The 25,995-nt window shown below is 42.0% G+C and overlaps 1 protein-coding gene across 1 annotated transcript in view; it reads left to right on the forward strand.

Moving 5' to 3' along the window:
- LOC141132743 (oncostatin-M-specific receptor subunit beta-like) overlaps nt 1-25,995 on the forward strand; it is a 102,713-nt gene that overhangs the window by 29,412 nt on the left and 47,306 nt on the right. Inside the window, exons 2-7 of the mRNA XM_073621521.1 lie at nt 834-930; nt 2,318-2,487; nt 2,923-3,097; nt 8,991-9,284; nt 14,692-14,821; nt 20,618-20,763. Of these exons, the coding sequence (XP_073477622.1) occupies nt 834-930; nt 2,318-2,487; nt 2,923-3,097; nt 8,991-9,284; nt 14,692-14,821; nt 20,618-20,763 (1,012 nt within the window). The remainder of the gene's footprint in view (nt 1-833; nt 931-2,317; nt 2,488-2,922; nt 3,098-8,990; nt 9,285-14,691; nt 14,822-20,617; nt 20,764-25,995) is intronic.

Raw genomic sequence — 25,995 nt, forward strand, 5'->3', positions numbered from 1 at the left:
ACACGCACTTTTTCCCCCTTAAAATAGGGGGAAATCGTGTGTGTGTGTGTTATACACCGATATATGCTGCCACCGAGGGGAAAGAGGGGACGAGCGCTGCCGAAATAGAGCCGGATCTCCTGTGTACTTGGCTCGGCTCCCAGTCACACTCAGTCCCGGCATCAGTCCCGGCATTGGACCGGCATTATGTCCATCATAGGATCCGGGCCAAGGGGCGGGACTGGGCGTGACGCCGAGCCGAGTACACAGAAGATCCGGCTCTATTTCGGCAGCGCTCGTTCCCACAGCATAATATAACGATGGCAGCATCTATAACGGCAAGGCTGCAGATGGACACTGAGCAAGGCTGCAGGTGGGCACTGATTAGGCTGCACTGAAGCTGCAGATGGGCACTAATCATTGATGCTCACTGACAATTATTTTGCTTCAAAGTGGTTTATTTTTTAAAAAAGTTTTTTTCCTGAAATTTCCCTCTTAAATTGGGGTGCGTGTTATGCGCCGATAAATACGGTATGTAAAAATTTCCATACCTGGAATTCAGCTTTAATGATGATTTCCTCATTACAGAGCTGCAGTATTGTGTGCCCTTTAACTTTGCTTTCAGCTTTAAATGAACTGACAGTCAAGCAACAAAGGTTGAAAAGAAATAAGTACATATGCAACAGCAGACATATGAAAAAACAATTATAACAATAACAAAATACTACTAGAACAGCTACTACTACTACTACTACTACTACTACTACTACTACTAATATTAAAAATAATAATAAATCAAGCTGTCATTCATTTGGTGATTTCCTCTAAAGTTAACTATGTTTTCTTTATTCCAGACCACTTCTTCTCAATCAATGGACCATTCTGCTGGGCTTCATGGCAATATCTTTGTAATTTTCATAATTCTTCAGCTGGCAATAAAGAGCTGCCAAGGTATAATTTACCAGAGGCATATAAGCACCTCTCTGCTGGTCATATACACTATATTTTCAAAAGTATTGGGACACCTGCCTTTATACGCACATGAAATTTAACCCTCCTGGCGGTATTCCAGAGTGTGGCTCGGTGTTAAATTTCAGTACCATCACCGGTAACCCCGAGCCACACTCGAGATTGCATTGCAGAATCCTGGTACACCGTACTTACCTTGTCCCCAGGATACTTCTATGTCCCCCTGCTGTGTCCTCCGCTGGATCATCTGTTACGATGCATGGGGGGGGAGCCGGGCGGCAAATTCAAAAAGTGCAAAAAACATAACACATACAGTACACTGTAATCTTAGAGATTACATTACCCCTGTAAAACAACCCCACACCATAATCCCCCTCCACCAAATGATTTGGACCAGTGCACAAAGCGAGGTCCATAAAGGTCCATTTTTTTATTAACCTGGCCCCACATTTCTTGGTTTCCCCCCTTTGTTCTGGGAAATACTGGACAGGATATATTGCCAGTAGGGTTGCACCGATACCTAAAACCGATACTTTAAGGCTCAGCTCTTTGAACTGTCAGTGGGTCTCCCCAGTGTTAAAGCGGTTGTATACCTTTTTTTTAAACTTTTACCTACAGGTAAGCCTATAATAAGGCTTACCTGTAGGTAAAAAAAATATCTGCTAAACCTGTACGGTTTAGGAGATATTCCCCTCGCAATGAGCCGGCGCATGCGCACAGGGGATTCTCGGCTGAAAGCCCGGCAGCCGCCAGACTTTGCCGGAAAAAAGTCTCCCGCGCGCAAGCGCGGGAGTGACGACATCGCAGCTCCGGCCACTCACAGCGCCGGAGCCGCGATACCCGGAAGACACGCCGAGGGGAAATGTCAGCTCCCTCGGCGTGGACAGGGTGAGATGCCAGCGCCTCGTTCTAAGGTAAGTATCTCATAATGGTTTCTTTTTGTATATTTCTGTTTCTTCATCTGCAGATCAAAGGGATGAACAAATGTTCCTCTGTTTCTTTTGTTCATGTCTATTTTATAAACGATAAACAATTAAAACTTTTTTTTGTTTGCTTTGTTACAGAATATTTTTACACATATATATTAACATATATTTACACATTTCACATTGAAAAAGCGCTAAGTTAAAAAAAAAAAAAAAAAAGAATCAATTTATTTAATTTGTAAATAGCTTTTCAATGCTTTGTACCATTGCTGACAGCTGAAGTTAAAACAAAACAGTTGCGGTAGGTATCGGCAATTGGTATCGGCGAGTACTAAAAAAAAAAGTATCGGTACTCATTGTAAAAAAAAAATGGTGCATCCCTAATTGCCAGTAATAAACCTCAATGTATTCTGCCATTCTTACCATTTTCTTTAATGTTTTAGAGCCCCAGGAGTCTTCTCCCCCTCTAAATCTGAAGGTGTACCCTGACCTCCACCAGCAGCAACGCTTGGTTGTAGAATGGGACTTCGGTGACAGAGTCTATTCTTCTGGCTTGAACGTTATTTTTCACATCCAAGTGGCACGATCCATAAAAAATAACATCATTCATGATGTAAGTACAATGGTTTATATTGGATGTAGGCGTTCTGTGTATGTGTAAAGAAGAAGTCCGCTCTCAGGAGAAATGTTTTTGTGACATATAGAATTGCTACACAAGTCGTTTTCTAATTCATTGCTCCAAAAATGACCTTGTCAAGTTAAGATGGAGATGGCTGTGATTACTAAAACCTCCAAAAAAGTACATTTTTTCATTTATAATAGTATTCTGTGTATTGCAATTTTGTTTAGAAAACTCCAGGTATTCCTTAAAGTTTGTAGGCAGCTAAAATCTTTGAGAATAATTGGAAGTGGGAATGTAAAACATTGAAAAACCGTCCAAACTGATAAAACAGCTCAGGCAGTACTTAGCTGCTTTGCAAAATATTCTGTAGTACATAATGACAGGTCCACTTGAAATCTCTGTTATTAATTTGTTCTTTTGTTCCAGGAATATTACAACACAAGTCTCTCTGGAAGTGATAAGCACTTCATCTGGATGTGGGATTCTGAGCTGCCTTTAGAATGTGACTCCCATTCTTTCCGCATTCGTAGTGCCTTATTATGGAACAGTTTTCCCTCTGAAGAGCACTGGAGTGTCTGGAGCCTGTGGAAGACTCATCATGGTGAGTGCAGACTTGTATGTACTGATATCACTTAATCATGTGTCACCACTTGAGGCCACACAGGACCAAGAGGGATCACACATAGGATGTTTTCAGAGGATATTAACCATTTGACCTCGGGAAGATTTACCCCCTCAATGACCAGGCCATTTTTGCAAAACGGCACTGCGTTACTTAAACTGACAATTGCGCGGCCGTGCAACGCTGTACCCAAATAAAATATTTGTCCTTTTTTTCCCACAAATAGAGTTTCCTTTTGGTGGTATTTGATCATCCCTGCGGTTTTTATGTTTAACGTTATAAACAAAAAAAAGAGCGAAAATTTTGGAAAAAAAAAACATCTTTTTACTTTTCCTATATGTTATAAAACATATCCAATAAAAAAATTTAAAAAATCGAATTTATTCATCAATTTAGACCAATATGTATTCTGCTACATATTTTTGGTAAAAAAATAATCCAATAAGCGTATATTGATTGGTTTGCGCAAAAGTTATAGTGTCTACAAACTATGTGATATTTTTATTTATTTTTTATATTTATTTTTTTACGGTGGCGATCAGTGACTTATAGCGGGACTGTGATATTGCGGCAGACAAATTGGACAGCTAACTGACACTTTTGAAACTTTTTGGGGAAAAGTGTCAGTAATACAGGGATGCACGGTCACTGTACTACTGACACTGGCTGGGACGGGGTTAACATCAGGGGCGATCAAAGGGTTAACTGTGTGCCTCACCTGTGCGTTCTCACTGTGGGGGAGGTGCTTTGACTAGGGGAAGGCATTGATCCATGTTGCTGCTTTGCAGGAACAAAGGATCAATACCTTCCCCCTGACAGAACAACAATCTGCCTTGTTTACAGATTGCCGTTCTGCCTGTGTACCGTCTAATTGAAGGGTGCCGGCGGACATTGAGTCCACGGTACCCACTGCTGGGTTCCCACTGCATGTGATCACAGCGGGATCGGGTCATCGACAGCGTGCACACACACCCCAGACCCAGAAGTGTCAGATTACATACTAGGTATGTGATCTGGCACAGAGTGGCCGCCCTGCCGCAGTATATGTGCGAGCCGCAAATGGTTAAAAAGACTGTATAACCATACAGAATTTGGTGAAAAGGGACTAAAGCAATCAAAAGGCCCTCCAACCAAAACAATGCACTGAGCAGTAAAGCCCTCTTAAAGCCTCAGCCTCATGCACAACGGGCACTTATCCCCAGTGCATTAGAATCCTGCGTTTAGGTTCCGGCAGAAGTCACAAATGCAGCATCCAGCCCTGCTGCTGGCAGCCTGTACAACTCCAGGAAAGTCTGAAAGCTGCTGTGGCTGGATGGGGCTGGACAATACACCAAGTGGTACAAACTATCAGGGTAGTATGCACCCAGGGAAGAATGTGCATAAGCAAGTGTTCTAGGCATTCATCTCTTAATGCATAATGCCCTAAATCAGGGATCCTCAAACTACGGCCCTCCAGCTGTTGCAGAACTACACTTCCCATGAGGCATTGTAAAACTCTGACATTCACAGACATCATACCTCCCAACTTTTTGAGATGGGAAAGAGGGACACCTATCAGCAAAAGTATGCAGGCATAGGACACACCCCTTGCCATGCCCCCTTAACCCCTGAATGGAGAATTGTACAAAAAAACAAGATTGGTTAAACCCACAAGTGCTTTTTTTTACCACTACTATTCCTTTATATTGGCTTTTGGAATTTACAAATGCAGCAATTTAGAAATCAGATGAAAGGTTTAGCACTGGGAAACACTTTAAGATAGATAAAAAGTGCATTTTATGTACAACTTTATAGATCAAACCAAAATGAGGGACAAATGAGGAGGAATGAGGGACAGAGGGACATTGCTCCCAATCAGGGACAGTCCCTCAAAATCAGGGACAGTTGGGAGGTATGCAGACATGACTAGGCATGATGGGAATTGAAGTTCCTGAACAACCGGAGGGCCGCAGTTTGAAGACCCCTGCCCTTAATGTTAGTACATTGTCTCTGTGTATGGTCCGGCATACTGCCAGCAGCAGGGCTAGATGGTGCACTTGTGCCTTCCACCTGCACCAAAACCCCAAAGTCTCATACACTGGGACTTAATACCTAGTGAGAATGAGACCTAAACATAAGTTATACACATGTTTTTCTGTAACATATCCCAAAAATAAGAAGAATATTCGTTATTTTGGGACAGCAGGCAGAGCAAATCAATGCCACAAATGGCAAAATGAACATCCAGGACCGCTGGTGTATAGTGCAAATATAGCCCAAATTTATAGAGCCATTAATTCCATAGTGGAGAAGGATCTGGGGGTAGATCATAAGCTAAATAATAGCATGCAATGCCAAGCTTCGGTTTCCAAAGTCCTTTCTTGTATTAAAAGAGGTATGGACTCCAGAGAGAGAGATATCATTTTGCCCCTATACAAATCATTAGTAAGACCTCATCTGGAATATGTAGTTCAGTTTTGGGCACCAGTTCTCAAAAAGGATATCGGGGAACTGGAGAAAGTGCAGAGAAGAGCAACCAAACTGATAAGAGGCATGGAGGAGCTCAGCTATGAGGAAAGATTAGAGGAACTGAATCTTTTCCCTCTTGAGAAGAGGAGATTAAGGGGGGATATGATCAACATGTACAAATAGATAAGGGGTCCATATAGTAAACTTGATGAGTTATTCACTTTAGGGTCATCACAGAGGACAAGGGGGCTCTCCTTACGTCTAGAGGGAAAAATATTTCATCTCCAAATACAGAAAGGTTTCTTCACAGTAAGAGCTGTGGAATAGACTCCCTCCAGAGGTGGTTCTTACAAGCTCAGTAGATTGCTTTAACAAAAGGGCTGGATTCTTTCCTAAGACCCCTTTCCCACCAAGGGCATTTTGCAGGCGCTATAGCGTTAAAAATAGTGTCTGCAATCCGCCTCAAACAGCTGCTCCATTGTTGCCAGTGTGAAAGCCCGAGGGCTTTCACACTGGAGCGGTACGCTGGCAGGACGTCAGGAAAAGTCCTGCCAGCAGCTTCTTTGGAGCGGTGAAGGAGTGGTGTGTTTACCGCTCCTCCACCGCTGCTCCCCATTGAAATCAATGGGGCAGCGCTGTGATACTGCTGGCAAAACGCCGCAATTGCGGCGCATTGCGGGTGGTTTTAACCCTTTCTCAGCCGCTAGCTGGGGGTAAAAGCGCCCCACTAGCGCCCTAAATGCGCCGCAAATCTTTACCGCCGACGCTATGAGCGGCTCGGTGTGAAAGGGGTGTAAATGTATATAACTGGTTACTGACATTTATAGGTAAAGTTGATCCAGGGAAAATCCGATTGCCTCTCGGGGATCAGGAAGGAGTTCTTTCCCCTGCTGTAGCAAATTGGATTATGCTCTGCTGGGGTTTTTTCACCTTCCTCTGGATCAACTGTGAGTGAAGGATTGTGTATATGGGATTGTATATTTTTTTATTTTTTTTTTAACTAGATGGACTTGTGTCTTTTTTCAACCTGACAAACTATGTCAGTACTTTTGTAATATCTATTTAAAGTGGTTGTAAATGGAATTTATTTTTTTAACTACTTCAGCCCCGGAAGAATTTACCCCCTTCCTGACCAGAGCACTTTTTGCGATACGGCACTGCATCGCTTTAACTGACAATTGCCCGGTCGTGCGACATTGCACCCAAACAAAATTGACGTCCTTTTTTTCCTACAAATAGAACTTTCTTTTGGTAGTATTTGATCACATCTGTGGTTTTTATTTTTTGCACTATAAACAAAAAAAGAGCGACAATTTTGAAAAAAAAAGCAATATTTTTTACTTTTTGCTATAATAAATATCCCCAAAAAATACATAAAAAAACGAATTTCTTTCTCAGTTTAGGCTGATATGTATTCTTCTACATATTTTTGGTAAAAAATAATACGTAATAAGCGTATATTGATTGGTTTGCGCAAAAGTTATAGCGTCTACAAAATAGGGGATAGATTTATGCCATTTTTATTATTAATTTTTCTTATTAGTAATGGCGGCGATCTGCAATTTTTATCATGACTGCGACATTGCGGCGGACACATCGGACACTTTTGACACTATTTTGGGACCATTGACATTTATACAGTGATCAGAGCTAAAATAGCCACTGATTACTGTATAAATGTCACTGGCAGGGAGGGGGTTAAACACTAGGGGGCGATCAATGGGGTTAAATGTGTTCCCTGGATGTGTTCTAACTGTGGGGGGGATGGGCTCACTACAACATGACAGAGATCACTGCTAAAGGATGACAGGGAGCAGTAGATCCCTGTCATGTTGCTAGGCAGAACAGGGAAATGCCATGTTTGCATCTTTCCGTTCTGCCACTCCTTGTCACGACCGCGGGCTCCCGGTGGACATCGAGTCCGCGGGACCCACGGGCACGCTCACAGAGCATGCCGCGGGCGCGCCCACAATGCTGCATCTTAAAGGGGACGTACAGGTACATCCATTTGTGCAGCCGTTCCATTGTGCCGACATACATCGTTGTGCGCTGGTCGGCAAATATTTAAATAACAAACATGTCTATACTTAACTACTCCCTCAGAACAACTCCAATCTTCCTCTTTTCTGGTCCCCCGCTGGTGCTCCTGGCTCCTCCTCTCTTGCTGGTGCCCCCAATAGGAAACTGATTCCCTTGGGGGCACTCATGCAAGCTTGTCTTTGAGCCCCGTTTCTGCATCCATTGACAGACAGCAGGACTCGGCCCCCGCCCACCCCGCTCCCTTTTCACTGGAGTGGATTGACAGGAGCAGGAGACAATGGCTGCTGTCGATCTGCCCAGGGAGGAGGGACAGAGTCAGGACAGCTGCAGCTCTCATGCGCAGCGCTGGATCACAATAGGGTTCAGGTAAGTATAAGGGGGGTGTGGAGGCGAGTCTAAAACACAGAAGGTTTTTTTACCTTAATGCATAGAATGCATTAAGGTAAAAAAACCTTGAGGCTTTAGGACCACTTTAATTAATGTATTATTTTGTTAAGTCATGGCGCAGTCATGAATGTATGTTTGTGACTGTATCAATTCAATTTTTCAGATTAAAATAGTAATAAAATGACAAAAATGATAACATAAGAAAGGAAAAAAAGGCCCCATGAAAGTATATAATTGAAGCAGTAGAGTACTAATGGAGAATAGTATGAAGGCATTTAGAAAAGGTTTAAAATTTGCTGTCTCACGAGTATCTAACAAATTCATAAGGAGACACCATGAAAACATACTTTCTATGGCAACAACCATAAATGAAAAATACATGAAGTGTAGAATACGCTAATTTAAGAAACCCCTCAACTTTTTCACCATTGAAGAAAATGGAGAGTTTGAAAAAAGCCTCATTACATTTGGAGTTGAATTGGTGATAAAAAAGAAAAGCATGGTATAAGTAATTTATCCATCACAGAGTGGGAAGTACTAGTATTGTCAAAGAAAGGACTCATTTTTAATAATTATGTTGATCATTTAATTTGTTATTATTTTTTTATTAACAATTTTGATTACTTATAATTAAACTGCTGACATAGTGTGGAGTTTTGTGATTATAGACAGAGATAAATATAATGCCAAAATCAAACAACAAAAAAGGCCAAAAAAGGAGCATATTAGAATTTAAAAACAGATCCTACAAATAAAAATAAAGCAGTAATTAGTTGAATTTTTAAGACATTACTTTTACAGATGAAGCCAAGGTTTACCCTTAAAACTTTATCTGCCTATCACTTTGAATTTACAGATCTTTTTTTGACATGCCGATACAGTCCTGGACAAATTTACGATTCTTCCTTTGAACTGTCTTATATTATTGTTTTCAAATACACTTTTGAATAGGAGTGGCCTAAATTTTACATCGTATGTCGCCCCCTTATTTTCCCAGGAAAGAATGAAGAGAACAGAAAGAACATAGTAATATATCCCCATGAGAAAATTGTTTTGGAGGGTTCTGAAGTTAGTTTTTGCTGCTTGCCCAGCCTTTCCGAGAAAGTCCAGGAAATGACCTATAAGAAGGAACGGTATCAGAGCCAGTCAGAACAGATGAAAACAGAGAGTTTTGTGATTACGGTGAAAAATGCATCAATGACTCGCTCGGATGGAGACAATGTTGTCTGCCGACTCTATGTGGACCCTATGGGCAGGAAAAGACATAATGGAACCGTCCTCATTGTTAGCAGTAAGTGTACTTATATGAAGTCATGTCATCGATGTATTGCAAGTAATACTCCATATTCCCATCGCACACATTCCTAGATAAAGCTCTAAAAGATTTGGGTGCTGCAGCAACAACCAGCTGGAAACTGATTCAGAAAGTCACAATGAAGATATTTGTCAGCACACCATGGATCGACAAGGTAGCCTCCAAACTGATTTTTTATTGCATGATCACCTCATAGAGCAGTGCAAAATTTCAGAGCCACGCGGGGCCCATTCGTTCTTTTTTTTTTTTTTTTTTTCATTTATTTTATTTTAATTTTATTTTAATTTATTTATTTTTATTTCTATTTATATTTCTGCTTTTTCTTCTTTTATCCTACACTTTAGTTATTTCCTTTTCATATTATATTTTTTTCTCCATTTTCTTGTATTTCTTCTTTTTTTCCATTTGTTATTTCTGCACGTATATCTTTATTTTTTGTCTTCTTTCCTTTTCTTTTTGCACTTCTCCCCATTTCTTTATATCCGTCATCCCCTCTCCCCCTTTGTCTCTTTCCTCTGTGTGCACTCCCGCTCTGGCAGCTATGTTTCCGTCTATGCACTCACACTTTATACCTTCACTGTTCCTTCCACTCCCCCTGACTATGACTGATCGCGATTTGCCTAGGAGGCGGTACGGCCTGACGCCATGCATTCCCATGGCGTCGGTGGCCCCGGCCTGGTGTCCTGTCAAATTAGCCAACTCGTCAGAAACTCCAACCACATTACTTCCGGTTTCTTTAAACCATCAGTTTTTGGAGATTTTGAGGAACTGCTGTTTGGACACAACACCGGCAACCGAATAGAGTCCGGTACAGGAAGATTTAGCTGTTTTGACAGCACAGCGGCTAACGAGGACAAAGTTGTCACCACCTCAGAGACGGCCATTGTGTTGGCTAGTATTCGGTTGCCGGTGTTGTGTCCAAACAGCAATTCATCAAAATCTCCAAATACTGATGGTTTAAAGAAACCGGAAGTTAAGTAGTTAGAGTTTCTGGCGAGTTGGCTATTTTGACAGAACACCGGCATCGTCCCCTGTTGCACCGCGCATGCAGGGCCGACGGTCTTTTCTATAATTGGATTAGATCGTTTGCCAGGCAACCTCGGATCCCCGCATCGACACTGATCCAAGCACAGATCAGGAGCCGCTGCCAGAAGTGCCTGCACAACGTATCTATCATGACTGTTGCTCGATTTGCACAGTGTGATCTTGCCAGACAATGTGCACAGGTTAATAACCATGTTATTATGGGTATCGAGCAACTCTTGTTTTTGTTTTGACATAAGCTTTAGATGTCTGCTTATGTTTGCTTGCTTTTGGCAGGATTTATGACGTCACACCTGTCATGGGCTGGGTGGTCCTTTGATCGTCTCTTTCTGATGGGTTGGTGGTTATTTAAATACTGTAATGCCCCGTACACACAGTCGGACTTTGTTCGGACATTCCGACAACAAAATCCTAGGTTTTTTTCCGACGCATGTTGGCTCAAACTTGTCTTGCATACACACGGTCACACAAAGTTGTCGGAAAATCCGATCGTTCTAAATGCGGTGGCGTAAAACACGTAAGTCGGGACTATAAACGGGGCAGTGGCCAATAGCTTTCATCTCTTTATTTATTCTGAGCATGCGTGGCACTTTGTCCGTCGGATTTGTGTACACACGATCGGAATTTCCGACAACGGATTTTGTTGTCGGAAAATTTTATCTCCTGCTCTCAAACTTTGTGTGTCGGAAAATCCAATGGAAAATGTCTGATGGAGCCCACACACGGTCGGAATTTCCGACAACACACTCTGATCGGGCATTTTCCATTGGAAAATCCGACCGTGTGTAGGGGGCATTACCCTACACCTATGACTTGCCTGACGAAGGGGCTCTACGTAGCTTTGAAATGTTGCACTGCTCTATGAATTGATCATGCAAAAAAAAAAAAATCAGTTTGGACGCTACCTTGTTGATCCATGGTGTGCTGGCAAATATCTTTATCAATGTATTGCAGCATTCACTTGTCTGCTGCAGTTCTGATTTGAAGGGCCAGTCTCAGATCTGGGAAACCTGTCCTTAACATCTACTGAGACGTCACTGGTAATGTCTTCAACCAGGAGGCCTCACCCCTTAGATTATATCAGCTATCATTCGCCAGAGCTGTCAGTAGCAGGAGAGCAAACATCGGCATCAGACATGTGTCAGCAGACCATGTATTTTTTTTTTCAGTAGATCGGTGGGCTTTGGGCATCGTGATTAACATGGATCTATATCACTGGATGATGTGATTGATGATGGATGCACATTGTTGGGCTATTTGTTTATTAAACTTGTCAAAAACGGTATTTTTTTTTACACATTTTTTTCGTGACTGAGTAGGGTTACTATGTACTCCTTACTTATTCACAGTGGGGGACAGTATCTGGAAGTACCCTTACTGTTAAAGGGGGCTTCCAGATTTCAATAAGCCACTCACTGGGAGACCCCCATGACCACTGGGCCAGGGTTGTGGGGACGAGGCTTTTATCCTCATCAACATGAGGAAAATGTGCTTTCCCTCCCCACCAGCAAGATATAGGGACTGGTATGATTAAGGAGGAGAGGGGGGCTCGTTCTCATGCTCTCTTTTTATGTCCTACATGCTGGGATAAATGTGTGGAATTTTGGGGGACTTAATGCATTTTTTTTAGGGCTCCCCATTAGCAGAACCAAAGACTCTGGTATATAATTTGTGGGGGGGGGGGGGACCTGTATGTTGATGAGGACAAGGCCCTCTTAAAGTGGTTGTAAAGGCTGAAGTTTTTTTACCTTTATGCATTTTATGCATGAAGGTAAAAAAAACCTTCAGTGTGAGCCTCTCCCGGGTCTCTCTCTTCTGATTGGCTGAGATGCAGCAGGAGCCATTGACTCTCGCTGCTGTCAATCACAGCCAGTGAGGCAGGAGCGAAGGGATGCAGAGAGCCAGCTCGGGAGTGAGCGTGCACGAGTGCTCCCACAGCAAGCAGCTTCCTATGGGGGCACTCGGCCAGGGTGAGGGGCCCAGGGCGTCGGCGGGGGACCCAAGAAGAAGAGGATCAGGGCTGCTCTGTGCAAATCCACTGCAAAGATCAGGTAATGTTTGTTATTTTTTTTAATACCATGTTTTCCTTTACAATCACTTTAAGCCACAACCCTGGTTCAGTGGTGGTGGGGATCTGCAGGCAGGGAGCTTATCAGAATTTAGAAGCCCCCTTTAACAATAAGGGGGTTCTCCCAATGTGAATGAGTAAGGAGTACATAGTACCTCTACTCATTTACAAAAGAAAATGTAACATACAACATGTACGGGGTAAGACGCTGCTCAAAACCGACCCGGTGCTTCAAATGTTGAGCTGGCTGTGTATGGCCTCAGACAGCGCTGCTCTGGCAACGCCCCCATGACGCGCTTCGCCCGACCACCAGGGCTTGGTCACAGGGGTCGGTTTTAAGCAGCGTCTTACCCCGCACATGTCTATGCTTCTGGAATAGTGTTATGATGCCTGCTTCCACTCTCTGAACACTGGCAGGGACACCTGTTATCCTCCAGCTTTGAGCTGCATTCCAAGTCTTTACCTGATCATATATGTGACATATAAATAAAAACACAAGCAGTTTCTTACCTTGACAAAAAAAAAAGGTCCCACAATATAAATCCATCGTCAGTCACGTTGTCCAGGGATCTAGATCCTTGTCAATCACAATGAACTACACCTGCCAAAACAAAAAATATCTGACAAACCCTAAGGCAACAACAGCCACAGCCAGTAGAATAACAGCTCCCCAAACAGGTGGCCATATTTAGGCAATGATGTCACCCCCTATCCAACTCCCTTGCTTATGTTGCTGGGGATTCCCAGCCATGTAAGAGAATGGGCAAATGATGTCACTGGTTGGTAAGGATGTAGCTGGTGCAGAAAGCGGTCATGTTCATTCAAGCCGAATGCCCTAAGTACATATACATAGTCTCAGACAGCATGGATTGGTCAATATCACATCTCCACTGCTGACTGGACAGTGAATAAACTTTAGCAATGATGAGCCATCAGTCTGCTCCTTCAGTGTTTCAGCATTTTCTCTTTGTAGCAGAGGTTTAACCACTTAAGGACTAGCTTTAAGTCCTTACGTTAAGTTAAAATAATTTTTTTTTTGATAGAAAATTACTTAGAACCCCCAAACATTATATATTGGTTTTTTTTTCTAACACCCTAGAGAATAAAATGGCGGTCATTGCAATACTTTTTTTCGCACCGTATTTGCGCAGCGGTCTTACAAGCGCACTTTTTTTGGTAAAAAATTCACTTTTTTTGAATAAAAAAAATAAGACAACAGTAAAGTTAGCCCAATTTTTTTTATACTGTAAAAGATAATGTTACGCCAAGTAAATTGATACCAAACATGTCACGCTTCAAAATTGCACCCGCTCGTGGAATGGAGTCAAACTTTTACCCTTAAAAATCTCCAGAGGCAACGTTTAAAAAATTCTACAGGTTGCATATTTTATTTTTGAGTTACAGAGGAGGTCTAGGGCTAGAATTATTGCTCTCGCTCTAATGATTGCGGCAATACCTCACATGTGTGGTTTGACCACCGTTTTCATATGTGGACGCTACTCACATATACGTTTGCTTCTGCGTGCGAGCTCGTCGGGACGGGCGCTTTAAAAATTTTTTTTTTTCTTATTTATTTTACTTTATTTTATTTATTTTTTCACTGTTTTTTTTTTTTAAATGGATCACTTTTATTCCTATTACAAGTAAAAAAGCATGACAGGACCTCTTAAATATGAGATCTGGGGTCAAAAAGTCCTCGGATCTCATATTTGGACTATTTGGATGCAAAAAAAAAAAAAGTTTTTCATTTTTGAAAAAATGACAACAAAAAAATGTCCCTTTAGGACGTATGGGCGGAGCTGACGTTATGACGTCGCTTCTGCCCTCCTATGGTATGGAGACGGGTGGGGGCCATCTTCCCCTCACTCATCTCCATACCACAGACATGACAGGTCCCGAACGCCTCCACCGCTACTGACGGCTCTGGTAAGCGGCACAGGGCGTGAAGAGACTACCATTATCGTAAACACGACCGGCTACTGAAAAGATGGATACCTCGAGATACCGAGATAACCATCTTTAAAGTGCTGACGTATATGTACAGGAGACGGTCGGTAAATGGTTAATAGCTTCAAGTGCTGCTGTAAAGAGGATCACAAGATGCTGATGTTGGATTACAATACATACCAATAAGGATTCAAGTACTTACATTAGCTGAATTTAAAATACATTGAATTATGTTTAATGAATACATATGTGCAATAAGTAAAGTCAATTTTATCAGCACGCTGGGCAATCTAACCTACATGTGCTTTTTTATCAATCTTACAGGACCACCTGATGAGCCAAAGAATTTTTCCTGTGAAACAAATGACTTGAAGAGGTTACACTGCACCTGGACGCCCGGGCCTATTTATAACTTCCATGGTCTCCTTGCTGAAAAATATGTATTGCATGAATGGTAAATTGCAGAGAATATGGGGAAGAGGGAGTGTTGGGGTTGGGGGAATTTAATGGAATTATGCTTAGCAGGCTTAGCTTTGTGTTACCCATGTGATAGCCAAGGGTGCCATTCCATGGGGGTAACCTATACCGTAGCTGGGCTGTCAATTTTTTTAACCATTTATCAAAATGTATAATAAACATAAGGAAGAGAGGAGCAAAATAGATAATCGGACTGTACAGGCCAGACAAGGAGCTTGATATTTTATAAAAGTACAATTTATTGGGTAACAATTATTAAAAAGATCATACAACATATACGTATCTGAATGAGTAAAAACAAAAACAAGCACAAACAGTGCTTGCAGAGTTCACTGTATAGAATCACACACCAAGAATTAAATGCCGATAAGGTAAATCTTCATGTGCCAACGCGTTTCGTCAATTTTTTCTTTCGAAAGGGCTCATGACAAGCGTACAGCACTCTGAAGAGAGACAACATCATTTACAATATATTTTACATAATATTTACAAACATCTAGCATATACTGCAGTCATATGTTTGTCATGCAGGATCCACCTCAGCACAGAGCAGCACTGGCACCAAAAAACTCCCTGGGCGGGCGCTGGAGCCTCTAGAACACCTTATATACAGCAGATACATTTTAAAGCTGAACTACAGGCAAACTGCTAAATATACTAATAAAATACACCTGATGTTTTTTTTACTGCAGTTAGACAACATGGCTAGGTCTTCTTCCTGCCCCTACCATGTGGTTGGGCAGTGAAGAAGCAGCAACAAGCAGAGGAGACCTGATTGGCCCATTGTGCTTCCCTTCTCCCAGTTTGCGTACTGCTGTACAGGGAATTACAAGAGACTGAAATCAGGAGTGTTCATCAACCTGTCACCTGGGGTACTGGCCCAAGGTCTCCAGTCATGTGCCCCTGTCTTAGTCCTGCAGCTACCACTTCCTGCTAGCTGCTTGTGCATGGGGAGAATATATGTAAAGGTAGAAAATTGTACTTAGTGTATTGGACATATAGACATCATTTTCAGACTCTAGTGTTGGTCACAAATTGTATGAGAAACTTCTTGCCTGATTCTGAAAATTAATCTACAAGAACATAAATTGTGTCTGGACTGGAAGAGGAAGGGACATTGGTAGAAAGGTAGAGAGGTCAAAAAGTAGTGATAAGGAGAACAAAAGAGGCACATGAGTAGACATGTGCAGAACGAAAACATTTCTTTTGTTTCAATTCGTTATTTTCATAAATTCGTTTCATTCATTTAATTTCAAATTTATTTTTTCAAACTCAATTCGACCGAATAACAAGAATTTTAATTCCATTTGAAATTAAATTTATTATATTTGAAATTTGAAAGATGGTTATATTCTTTCTATCCCATGGTATTAATTGTTTTTTCTATTCTATTCTATTCTTTTATTTTTTATTCTATTCTTTTCTATTCAAATTTATTCTATTCAAAATTCTAATTTCAGAAAATGGTTATATTGTTATTTTCTTTCTATCTATTGTTTTTTCTTTTCTATTCTTTTCTATTATTTAATTTTCAATTCTATTATTTTCTATTCTAGTCTATTCTTTTCTATTAGAAATTTGAATTCTGGAAGATGATTATATTCTATTCTGTTGTTTTTTTTTTTTCGTTTTTTTTTTTATTACTATTCAAATTTATTCTGTTCAAAATGTGAATTTCAGAAAAAGGTTATATTCTATTTTATTCTATCATATTCTATTGTTTTTCTCTTCTATTCTATTATTAAAATGTTCAATTATATTCTTTTCTATCTTATTCTATTCAGATTTATTCTATTCAAAATTTTAATTTTGGAAGATTGTTATATTCTATTTTATACTATTCTATTCTTTTATTTTCTATTCTATTATAACCTATTCTTTTCTATTCTATTCTTCTCTATTTTATGCTTTTTTTAATTTGAATTCAAATGTATTCCATTTTAAATGCAAATTTCAGAAGATGGTTATATTCTTTCTATTTTAATCTATTCTATTATTTTTTTAATTCTATTCTATATCATTCTGTTCTTTTATTTTTTTACTCTATTTTGTTCTGTTTTACTTTATTATATTCTATTCTTTTATTTTCTATCCTATCCCTTTATTTTTTGTTCTATCCCTTTATTTTCCATTACATTTTTTCCATTCTTTTATTTTGTATTCTGTTCTGCTTTACTCTATTATATTCTATTCTTTTATTTTATATACTATTTTATTCTTTCCTATTCTGTTCCTTTTTTTAATTCTATGTTATTCTCTTCTGAAATTTCGATTTGAATTTGATTTGAAAACTATTCAAATTCGATTAGAAAACTATTTGAATTCGATTACTATCTGAATTTCGGGCACATTTTTCATTTTGTTACTTCAGATTCATTTAATTTCATTAGTATTGTAATTTGGAAATCTGGATAAATCCAAATTCACGAATAACGAAAAAAAAATCAGAATTTAGATTCGGAACAAGACGAACTGCACACGTTTAGACATGAGTTCTATTCATCATGGCAACTTTTCACCCTAGGTGTGTCCAAGGGTGCCCTAAGACTTTCTAGATCCGAACAATGTTCCTGGCTGTATATCTAGTCAAAAATCAATGATCTGTAAAAAAAAAAATAAATAAATAAATTATGGCTGCCTGCTAAGCAGTTAGGCAGCCACATGCTAGTGTAGCACCCTCACAGTTAGGTGTTTGACAAATTTAGTGTTAGTTTCTACTGTAGGCACATAAGCAGTAATTGTTTAGAACAGTCTGTTTCACAGGTTGCTAGTTTGATAATCCCCTCATCTCTAGAAAAAGATTCTGGAGTTTAGGGTGGGAGGATTCAAATTGCTGGCCTAAATATTTAGTAGGGCCTAGCCAACCCCCAGGAAAATGGGCCCAGATGGTGGCTGGGTTACTGTTATATAGGCTGGAACCCTGGAGTTTCTCTTCTCCCTTTGTGGGGATGGATCCAGAAGTTCAAGGGAAGGGGGACTACTTGCCTTTGGACCCCCTTCCTGGAATGGAAAGTGGGCTACTCTACTAGAGGTTGTATCTCTGTGTTGATCATGGCCAGGATCTGTGATTAGAGCCAAAATCCCCCCTATGTGCAGCACTCAATGGTCCTGCAGCTGCCAGAAGCTAGACCATTTCAGCCCATTTTTGTTAAAACCTATTCAGCAATCCTCCTGGTCCCCAGCTGGGGAGGATACAGTACTGCTGCAGATTAAAGGTAGAGAAGAGTCCTCTGCAATCTGTGCACCAAGCATGTATCTAAGACCCTACTGTCTTTCCAAGTTAATAGTTACTTAGCAATGGATTGCAAAAAAGACACCCCTGGACTGGTCATTGAGCCTGTGTGGATGAGATGCTGTTGTGTGCCCAGTTACCTGCTCTGACTAGGGAAAGAACCTGTGGGCAGTTACAGCGGCCCTTGCAAGGGTAGCACTACTCTAGTAGTGCTCAGCATTTCCTCTGATACCTTAGGATAAAGCAGAGCTCATTAAAAGCTCTGTGTACTGCATGATGGAGGCTATAAGGTTGGTTTAGTAAAGGCCTATGTGTCATAAATATTGTGCTGCTTGCACTATAGTATGTGCAACAAAAGCTAAGTCCAAGAACGCAGCTGAGCTCCTGGAATTGCTAGGTGATACACTGTGGATTCTTAAATACCCGGTGTGCCCCTGCCCAATGGTTGCATTGGGTGGATTAACTGAGATTGTCTAAAGAACTGGGATGTAAAAGTACATGTAGCAGTGTGTTGCCACTAGTTACTAACATCCACCATATCACCCTGCTGCCAGACCTCCATATATCACCTCTGAGACAATGAACAGTCTTTTGCTTTGTTTTGTTTTGTTTATTGGGGGGATATAACTTGGTTGGTGAAAGGGGTATATGGGATGCCCATAGATCAAAAATACTTTGCCATCATATTTATAGATTATAACTTCATTTGAGCCTGAAGAAATGATGCGCATGTATAACATCTACAGTCTTTTCCCTGCATCACCATGCAGATTGCTCATCCTCTGCATAACTCCTGCAGACTATTGCTCCCAGGAACTCCTCATCAATGACCGTGTAAAGATGAGGACTTCTCCCATGACTGTGTAAGGGTGAAGCTCCCAAGAATCCTTCCCTCCTGCACAAACTTATACTGTAGCACATTAATTTCTTGTCACATCCTCTTCTATAAGCAAAAGATCCCACTCTGAATAGTCTCTAATGCTGACTCTGATTGGTTGCTGCTACTAGGCCAGAGACCTGCAGTACCTCTCCCCGGAGGCCTAGTAGTTTAATAGCATGTGCTGACCGGTGGACTACTGTTCCCAGCTAGCCCAGCTTGCAAATCCTGCGCCCTCGGGCCACATTGATTTGACACTATTCCCCACAGTCTCTCTTCTGCTCCAGGACTCCTCATCAATGACCGTGTAATGATGAGGACTTCATCCATGACCGTGTAAGGACCAAGTTCCCTCACAGACTTCCTGGCATTTCTCCATATCCAGCCCTCTGCTGTGGTACACACACCGACCTTTCTCTGCCCTGAGTCCATGGTGAAGAACTTAACCGGACCGTACATTCTGACAGCTTCTCCTGCCTCTCTGCTCCAGGAATTCCTCATCAATGACTGCGTAATGATGAAGACTTCACCCATGACTGTGTAAGGGTGAAGTTCCCTCACAGCTCTCCTGGGCCTCCTCCCGCGATCGGCACATCCCCCCCCAGATGGGGGTGCCCTCATGCTGCTGTCTAGTACTCCATTCTCCACCTCTCCTGGCTGACAACTCCTCCCAGTGGCCTGTTACCTCAGCTTCTATGGAAGGCCTGCCCCCTGCCAGTTCCAGTTGGGGATTGGTTAGGCCTCCTCACATGAGCTGCCTGCCACTCCAGGTCTAGGCCCTGCCCCTCTTCCGCAACATTCTCACTTGAAACAGGGGAGGCTCCTCAGAACTAAAGTACAGGTGGTCACACCCACTTCTACACTAACCACTCTCTGCCCCCAGATCAAAACAAACAGGCCTAGCCTAAAGCATAGGCCTGCCTAAATTTACCTGTGCTCACAGTTTCTCTAGCAAAAATCCTATGCTAGCACCTACCTATGGTACAGGGTGCTACATACAGTTAGTGAAGGTATGACCCAACATTCAGTAAAATGAGAAGTATGACTACAGGATCATACTTGGTAAGATTGCAGAACACGAAGAACACCAGAGGGACTTGGTGGAAGTTCTAAGGGAACAAGCAATAGGTGCTAGGGTCTAGCAATGCCCCTGACTGAAATAGTAACCTCATAGAATCATCATTCATGTTAGTATTGGCCACCAGATGACTTCTTCTCTTCTTGCTCAAAGCCACGGCAGGCAACAGGATCGATGTGCAGCAGGTGCACTGATTGGCTGCCTCTGAGCAAGGAGCTATACTTGAATAATGGCTTTTGGTCTTCTTCATCCAAGTATTTAAACCCATATTCTTATGAGAGTTTCTGAGTGTTTCCTGTGTGGTTGAGTCATTTGAATATTAAGTTAGAAGACTGGAATGTGGAATTTATTTCCCCACAATGACTTCCGCTGCTTATATCTCAGGATCTGGTAATCATTATGACATGTGGTTTTCACTAATGGTGACCTCTGCTCATAACAGTTGTCATTGTATGCCAAAGATGGTGACAAAAGGAAGTTATACACAATAAGATATGATCTAATAAAATAATTCACACGTGTCGTTATAAACATTTATTGGACTCAGCCTCATTCTGTTTTATTGTTTGTTTTTTACCTAATGAAGGTTATCTGGAAGGTTGGCTTCTTGCTCCAGAAAGAATTGTACTTGGCCTATTGTAAGCAACCAGCAAATCTATAACTTTACATTGACCGTTACAAATACCTTGGGTGAGAAGAGTTCACAGGCTGTTGTGGATCTAGCAGAGAGAGGTAAGTTGGTAAAAGTACTGTTCATCCATAGATGGCCATTATTTATTTACACAGTGTTGCTCTTGTATAGGTTTTTGTTAAAATACATTGGGGGGGATTGATTTACTGAAGGCAAATCGCTTTGCAAAGGAATTTTCCACAGAGCTTATTTCTTTCGCAGTTTAGGCCGATATGTATTCTTCTACATATTTTTAGTAAAAATAAATTGCAATAAGTTTATATTGATTGGTTTGCGCAAAAGTTATAGCGTCTACAAAATAGGGAATAGATTTATGGCATTTTTATTATTAATTTTTTGTATATTAGTAATTGCAGCGATCTGCGATTTTTATTGTGACTGCGACATTGCGGTGGACACATTGGACGTCTTTGACACTATTTTGGGACCATTGACATTTATACAGAAATCAGAGCTAAAAATAGTCACTGATTACTGTGTAAATGTCACTGGCAGGGAAGGGGGTTAAACACTAGGGTCAGTCAAGGGGTTAAAGGTGTTCCCTTGGCGTGTTTTAATTGTAGGGAGGTTCGGCTACTTAGGACATGGCAGAGATCACTGCTCCCGATGACAGGGAGCAGTAGATCTCTGTCATGTCACTAGGCAGAACAGGGAAATGCCTTGTTTACATAGGCATCTCCCCGTTCTGCTTCTCCTCGGCGCGATCGCGGGCCACCGGCGGACATCGAGTCCATGGGACCTGCAAGGAGACTCCCACGGCGTGCGTGCGCGTGCCCGGGATTATGAAGGAACGTACAGGTACCCTTTTTTGCGCACATGTGCCATTTTGCCGACGTACATCGGCATGCGGCGGTCGGGAAGCAGTTAAGGGTAACCTGCCTTGTAAAGTGCTACTTCTTTTGCAAAGTGAACATTCTATTTACCTCTAGTAAATCAACCCCAGAGAGTGAAAACCGGTCACTGAGAGTATTCTGCCAGGACAGTAGACTTACCCTGATAGTGGTAAGAGGTGATTCAGTGTGAAATGTGAATCATCCTTGTGTGCAGCAGACCAGAGAACCATTTACTATGGAACCCTTCTCGCTCTGTGGTTTGTGGCAGAGCGGATGACCAGAGTGGAGCGATCAGAGACAAATCCTGGTCATTATTACGGAAAGTGCTGATTTATAAAAACAGTAGAAAAAATGTTTTGTTGCTTCTAGCTGGAGACTTCTAGGCAATTTATATCTTCTATTGGAAAATTGACAGCGGGGATCTGGCAGGCTGCTATAGGCAATGCACATATTCATAAATCCAGGATGTTTAGTAGTTGTACAAATAGAGGCTTTCTGATGGTCAAATAGAGGCTTTCTGATGGTCAAAATTAGCATTTTCTTAGATTTAGCCTCTAATTCACCCCCCCATCCCAACACACACACACAAATTACAATTCCCAGGAATGCTGATGGGTTGCCTGAGGCTGTTTTCACACTGAGGCGCTTTACAGGCTCTATAGCGTTAAAAATAGCGCCTGCAAAACGCCTCTCCTCTCACTCCAGTGTGAAAGCCCGAGTGCTTTCACACTGGAGCGGTGCGCTGGCAGGACGCCAACAAGAAGTCCTGCAAGCAGTATCTTTGAAGCGCTGTAGGAGCAGTGTATACATCGCTCCTAAAGTGCCCCTGCCCATTGAAATCAATGGGCAGGTGCCGGCAAAGCGCCGCTTTTAACCCTTTTTCGGCCGTTAGTAGGGGGGTAAAAGTGCCCCGCTAGCGGCCAAAAAAGGGCTGCAAAAACTACGGTAAAGCGCCGCTAAAAAAATTCCTTTAGATTTACCTTCAAATATGTAGTGCAAGGACCTGCCTGATTGCATACAAATTAAAAGTGTTTAGGTTTGGCCTCATATTATAGGATTTTGTTACATCTAAAATAAAATTGTACAACAAAATTGTATAAAGTATGGCCAGCCTAAGTCATACACAGCACTGACACGGTGCTTGAGAATGTGCCTATTCTCCACTATCATGATAATATTCATTCAGGATATGGAGACAGGGCAGTGCTGGAGTGATAAATGCTCAAGTAAGAGGGATTCTACTAAGTTTTAATTTTTAGTTTAAGAAACTGTTTTTACCTGCCAAAGGTTTATCATTCTGTGTGGCCAGTCTTGTGATTCCACACAGTCCTAAATATCCACTGGAAGACTGTTTGGTCAGAAACCAATCCCCAGCTTGCATCCCACTGACTGGACAGTGATGGGGTAGCATTACACCGATGAGTCAACTCTCTGCTCACTCTGCTCTCTCCTCCTGTCACATTTGTCCTGGTCAGCCCCCGTGCAGTACAGCAGAACCTGATTAATTGTGCTAACCCTCACCTTCCAAGGCTGAGTGCTGCTGTTACAAGAGGCCAGCAGAGTCAGGAGCTCACAGTAATTACATTTAAAAATAAATGTGCATTAATGTGAATCATATGTTAGGTAAATATTTCATTTTTATTAATTTTGTGTTTAGATATTTATATATATATATATATATATATATATATATATATATATATATATATACACATACAGTATCTCACAAAAAAGTGAGTACACCCCTCACATTTTTGTAGATATTTTATTATATCTTTTCATGTGACAACACTGAAGAAATGACACTTTGCTACAATGTAAAGTAGTGAGTGTACAGCTTGTATAACAGTGTAAATTTGTTGTCCCCTCAAAATAACTCAACACACAGCCATTAATGTCTAAGCTGCTGGCAACAAAAGTGAGTACATCCCTAAGTAAAAATGTCCAAATTGGGCCCAAAGTGTCAATATTTTGTGTGGCCACCATTATTTTCCAGCACTGCCTTAACCCTCTTGGACATGGAGTTCCCCAGAGCTTCACAGGTTGCCACTGTAGTCCTCTTCCACTCCTCCATGATGACATCATGGAGCTGGTGGATGTTAGAGACCTTGCGCTCCTCCACTTTCCATTTGAGGATGCCCCACAGATGCTCAATAGGGTTTAGGTCTGAAGACATGCTTGGCCAGTCCACCACCTTTACCCTCAGATTCTTTAGCAAGGCAGTGGTCATCTTGGAGGTGTGTTTGGGGTCGTTATCATGTTGAAATACTGCCCTGTGGCCCAGTCTCTGAAGGGAGGGGATCATGCTCTGCTTCAGTATGTCACAGTACATGTTGGCATTCATGGTTCCCTCAATGAACTGTAGTTCCCCAGTGCAGGCAGCACTCATACAGCCCCAGACCATGACACTCCCACCACCATGCTTTGATGTAGGCAAGACACACTTGTCTTTGTAATTCTCACCTGGTTGCCGCCACACACGCTTGACACCATCTGAACCAAATAAGTTTATCTTGGTCTCATCAGAACATGGTTCCAGTAATCCATGTCCTTAGTCTGCTTGTCTTCAGAAAACTGTTTGCTGACTTTCTTGTGCATCATCTTTAGAAGAGGCTTCCTTCTGGGATGACAACCATGCATACCAATTTGATGTAGTGTGCGGCGTATGGTCTGAGAACTGACAGCCTGACCCCCCCACCCCTTCAACCTCAAAATTTTTGGGGGGTGCAAACAAACTGAAAGATTCTGAAAAAAAACCATCAATTGCAGCCACTGTGCCATCAAACGCAGACACTGTGCCCATCAATTGCTGCCACTGTGCCATCAAACGATGCCACTGTGCCCATCAATTGCTGCCACTGTGCCATCAAACGCAGCCACTGTGCCCATCAAACGCTGCCACTGTGCCCATCAATTGCCGCCACTGTGCCCATCAATTGCTGCCACTGTACCATCAAACGCAGCCACTGTGACATTAAACGCAGCCACTGTGCCCTATCAAATGCTCCCACTGTGCCATATCAAATGCTGCCAGTGTGGCATATCAAATGCTGCCAGTGTGCCCCCCACCCCCCATCTGCACTTACCCTGTCTCGGTGGGACAGCTCCTCAATGACTTCTCCCATCCTCTGCTATGATTGGACACCTGATAGGTGTTCAATCACAGCGCCTGTCGTTTCAGCCAATCAGATGACGGGTAACAGATCCGAGCACCTTATTGGTGGAGAGGCAGTTTAGTGTTAGTGTTAGGAAAGCTAATATTCACAGCCCAGCATGGCGCTTGCAGGTCACCTTTTTTGACGCTTATTAGAGCCTATGGCTCTAATCAGGTGCTTCAAACCCCCCCCACTACTGTAATTCAGGCGCCCGGCTCCCCAAAAAGTGGCCTGGCGCCTGCATAGGGGGTGGCAGCGGCGGCCATAGATAGATTCATGCAATGCATGAATCTATCTATTGGTGCTAGAGGGGGTGGCAGGAGAGAGGGGGCGGCGCCGTGTGCCCTTATGGACGCACCGCCACTGCTAACGAGTCACATGACACCGGGGAGGGAAAATGGTTTAGTGGTCCGAATTTGGACATTTCACTTAGGGGTGTACTCCCTTTTGTTGCCAGCGGTTTAGACATTAATGGCTGTGTGTTGAGTTATTTTGAGGGAACATCACATTTACACTACTATACAAGCTGTACACTCACTACTTTACATTGTAGCAAAGTGTCATTTCTTCAGTGTTGTCACATAAAAAGATATAATTAAAAATGTACAAAAATGTGAGAGGTGTACTCACTTTTGTGAGATACTGTATATATATATATATATATATATATATATATATTTTTTCTGCCGTAGCCTCCCTGGCGGTTTTCCCGAGTGTGGCTCGGGGTTAAAATTCAGTACCATTAGCGGTAACCCCGAGCCACACTCGGGATCGCATTGCAGGATCCTGGGGCGGCTTTACTTACCTTGTCCCCGGGATCCTGCGATGTCCCCCGCAGTGTCCGAGGACTCCGTCCTCCTCCGAAGCCTCTCCGTGCCAGGCTCCGTTCCCTGCGAGCGGCGCGACGCACGGGGGCGGAGCCTGGCGGCAAATTAAAAAAAAAGTAAAAATCATAACACATACAGTACTGTAATCTTACAGATTACAGTACTGTATGAAATGATTTCACATCCCTTTTGTCCCCAGTGCTTTGGCCCATGCCCTGCATGCAGTTTTACATGATATACACTGTTCTTTCTGCCTGGAAACTGGAGATTGTCCATAGCAACCAAAAAGTGTCCCTTTACGTCAAAAGTGGCTTTAGACCAGCTAGAAAACAGCGATAGTAAATTAGAACACTTGCAGAATTGAGCGATAGTGAATTGTGGGGAAATTTATTTTATTGCTATTTTTTTTTTTTTTTTTTTTTAATTATTTATTTTTATTTATTATATTATAATTTATG

This window comes from Aquarana catesbeiana, linkage group LG01 (assembly GCF_042186555.1).
Source record: "Aquarana catesbeiana isolate 2022-GZ linkage group LG01, ASM4218655v1, whole genome shotgun sequence".
Lineage (NCBI taxonomy): Eukaryota > Metazoa > Chordata > Amphibia > Anura > Ranidae > Aquarana > Aquarana catesbeiana.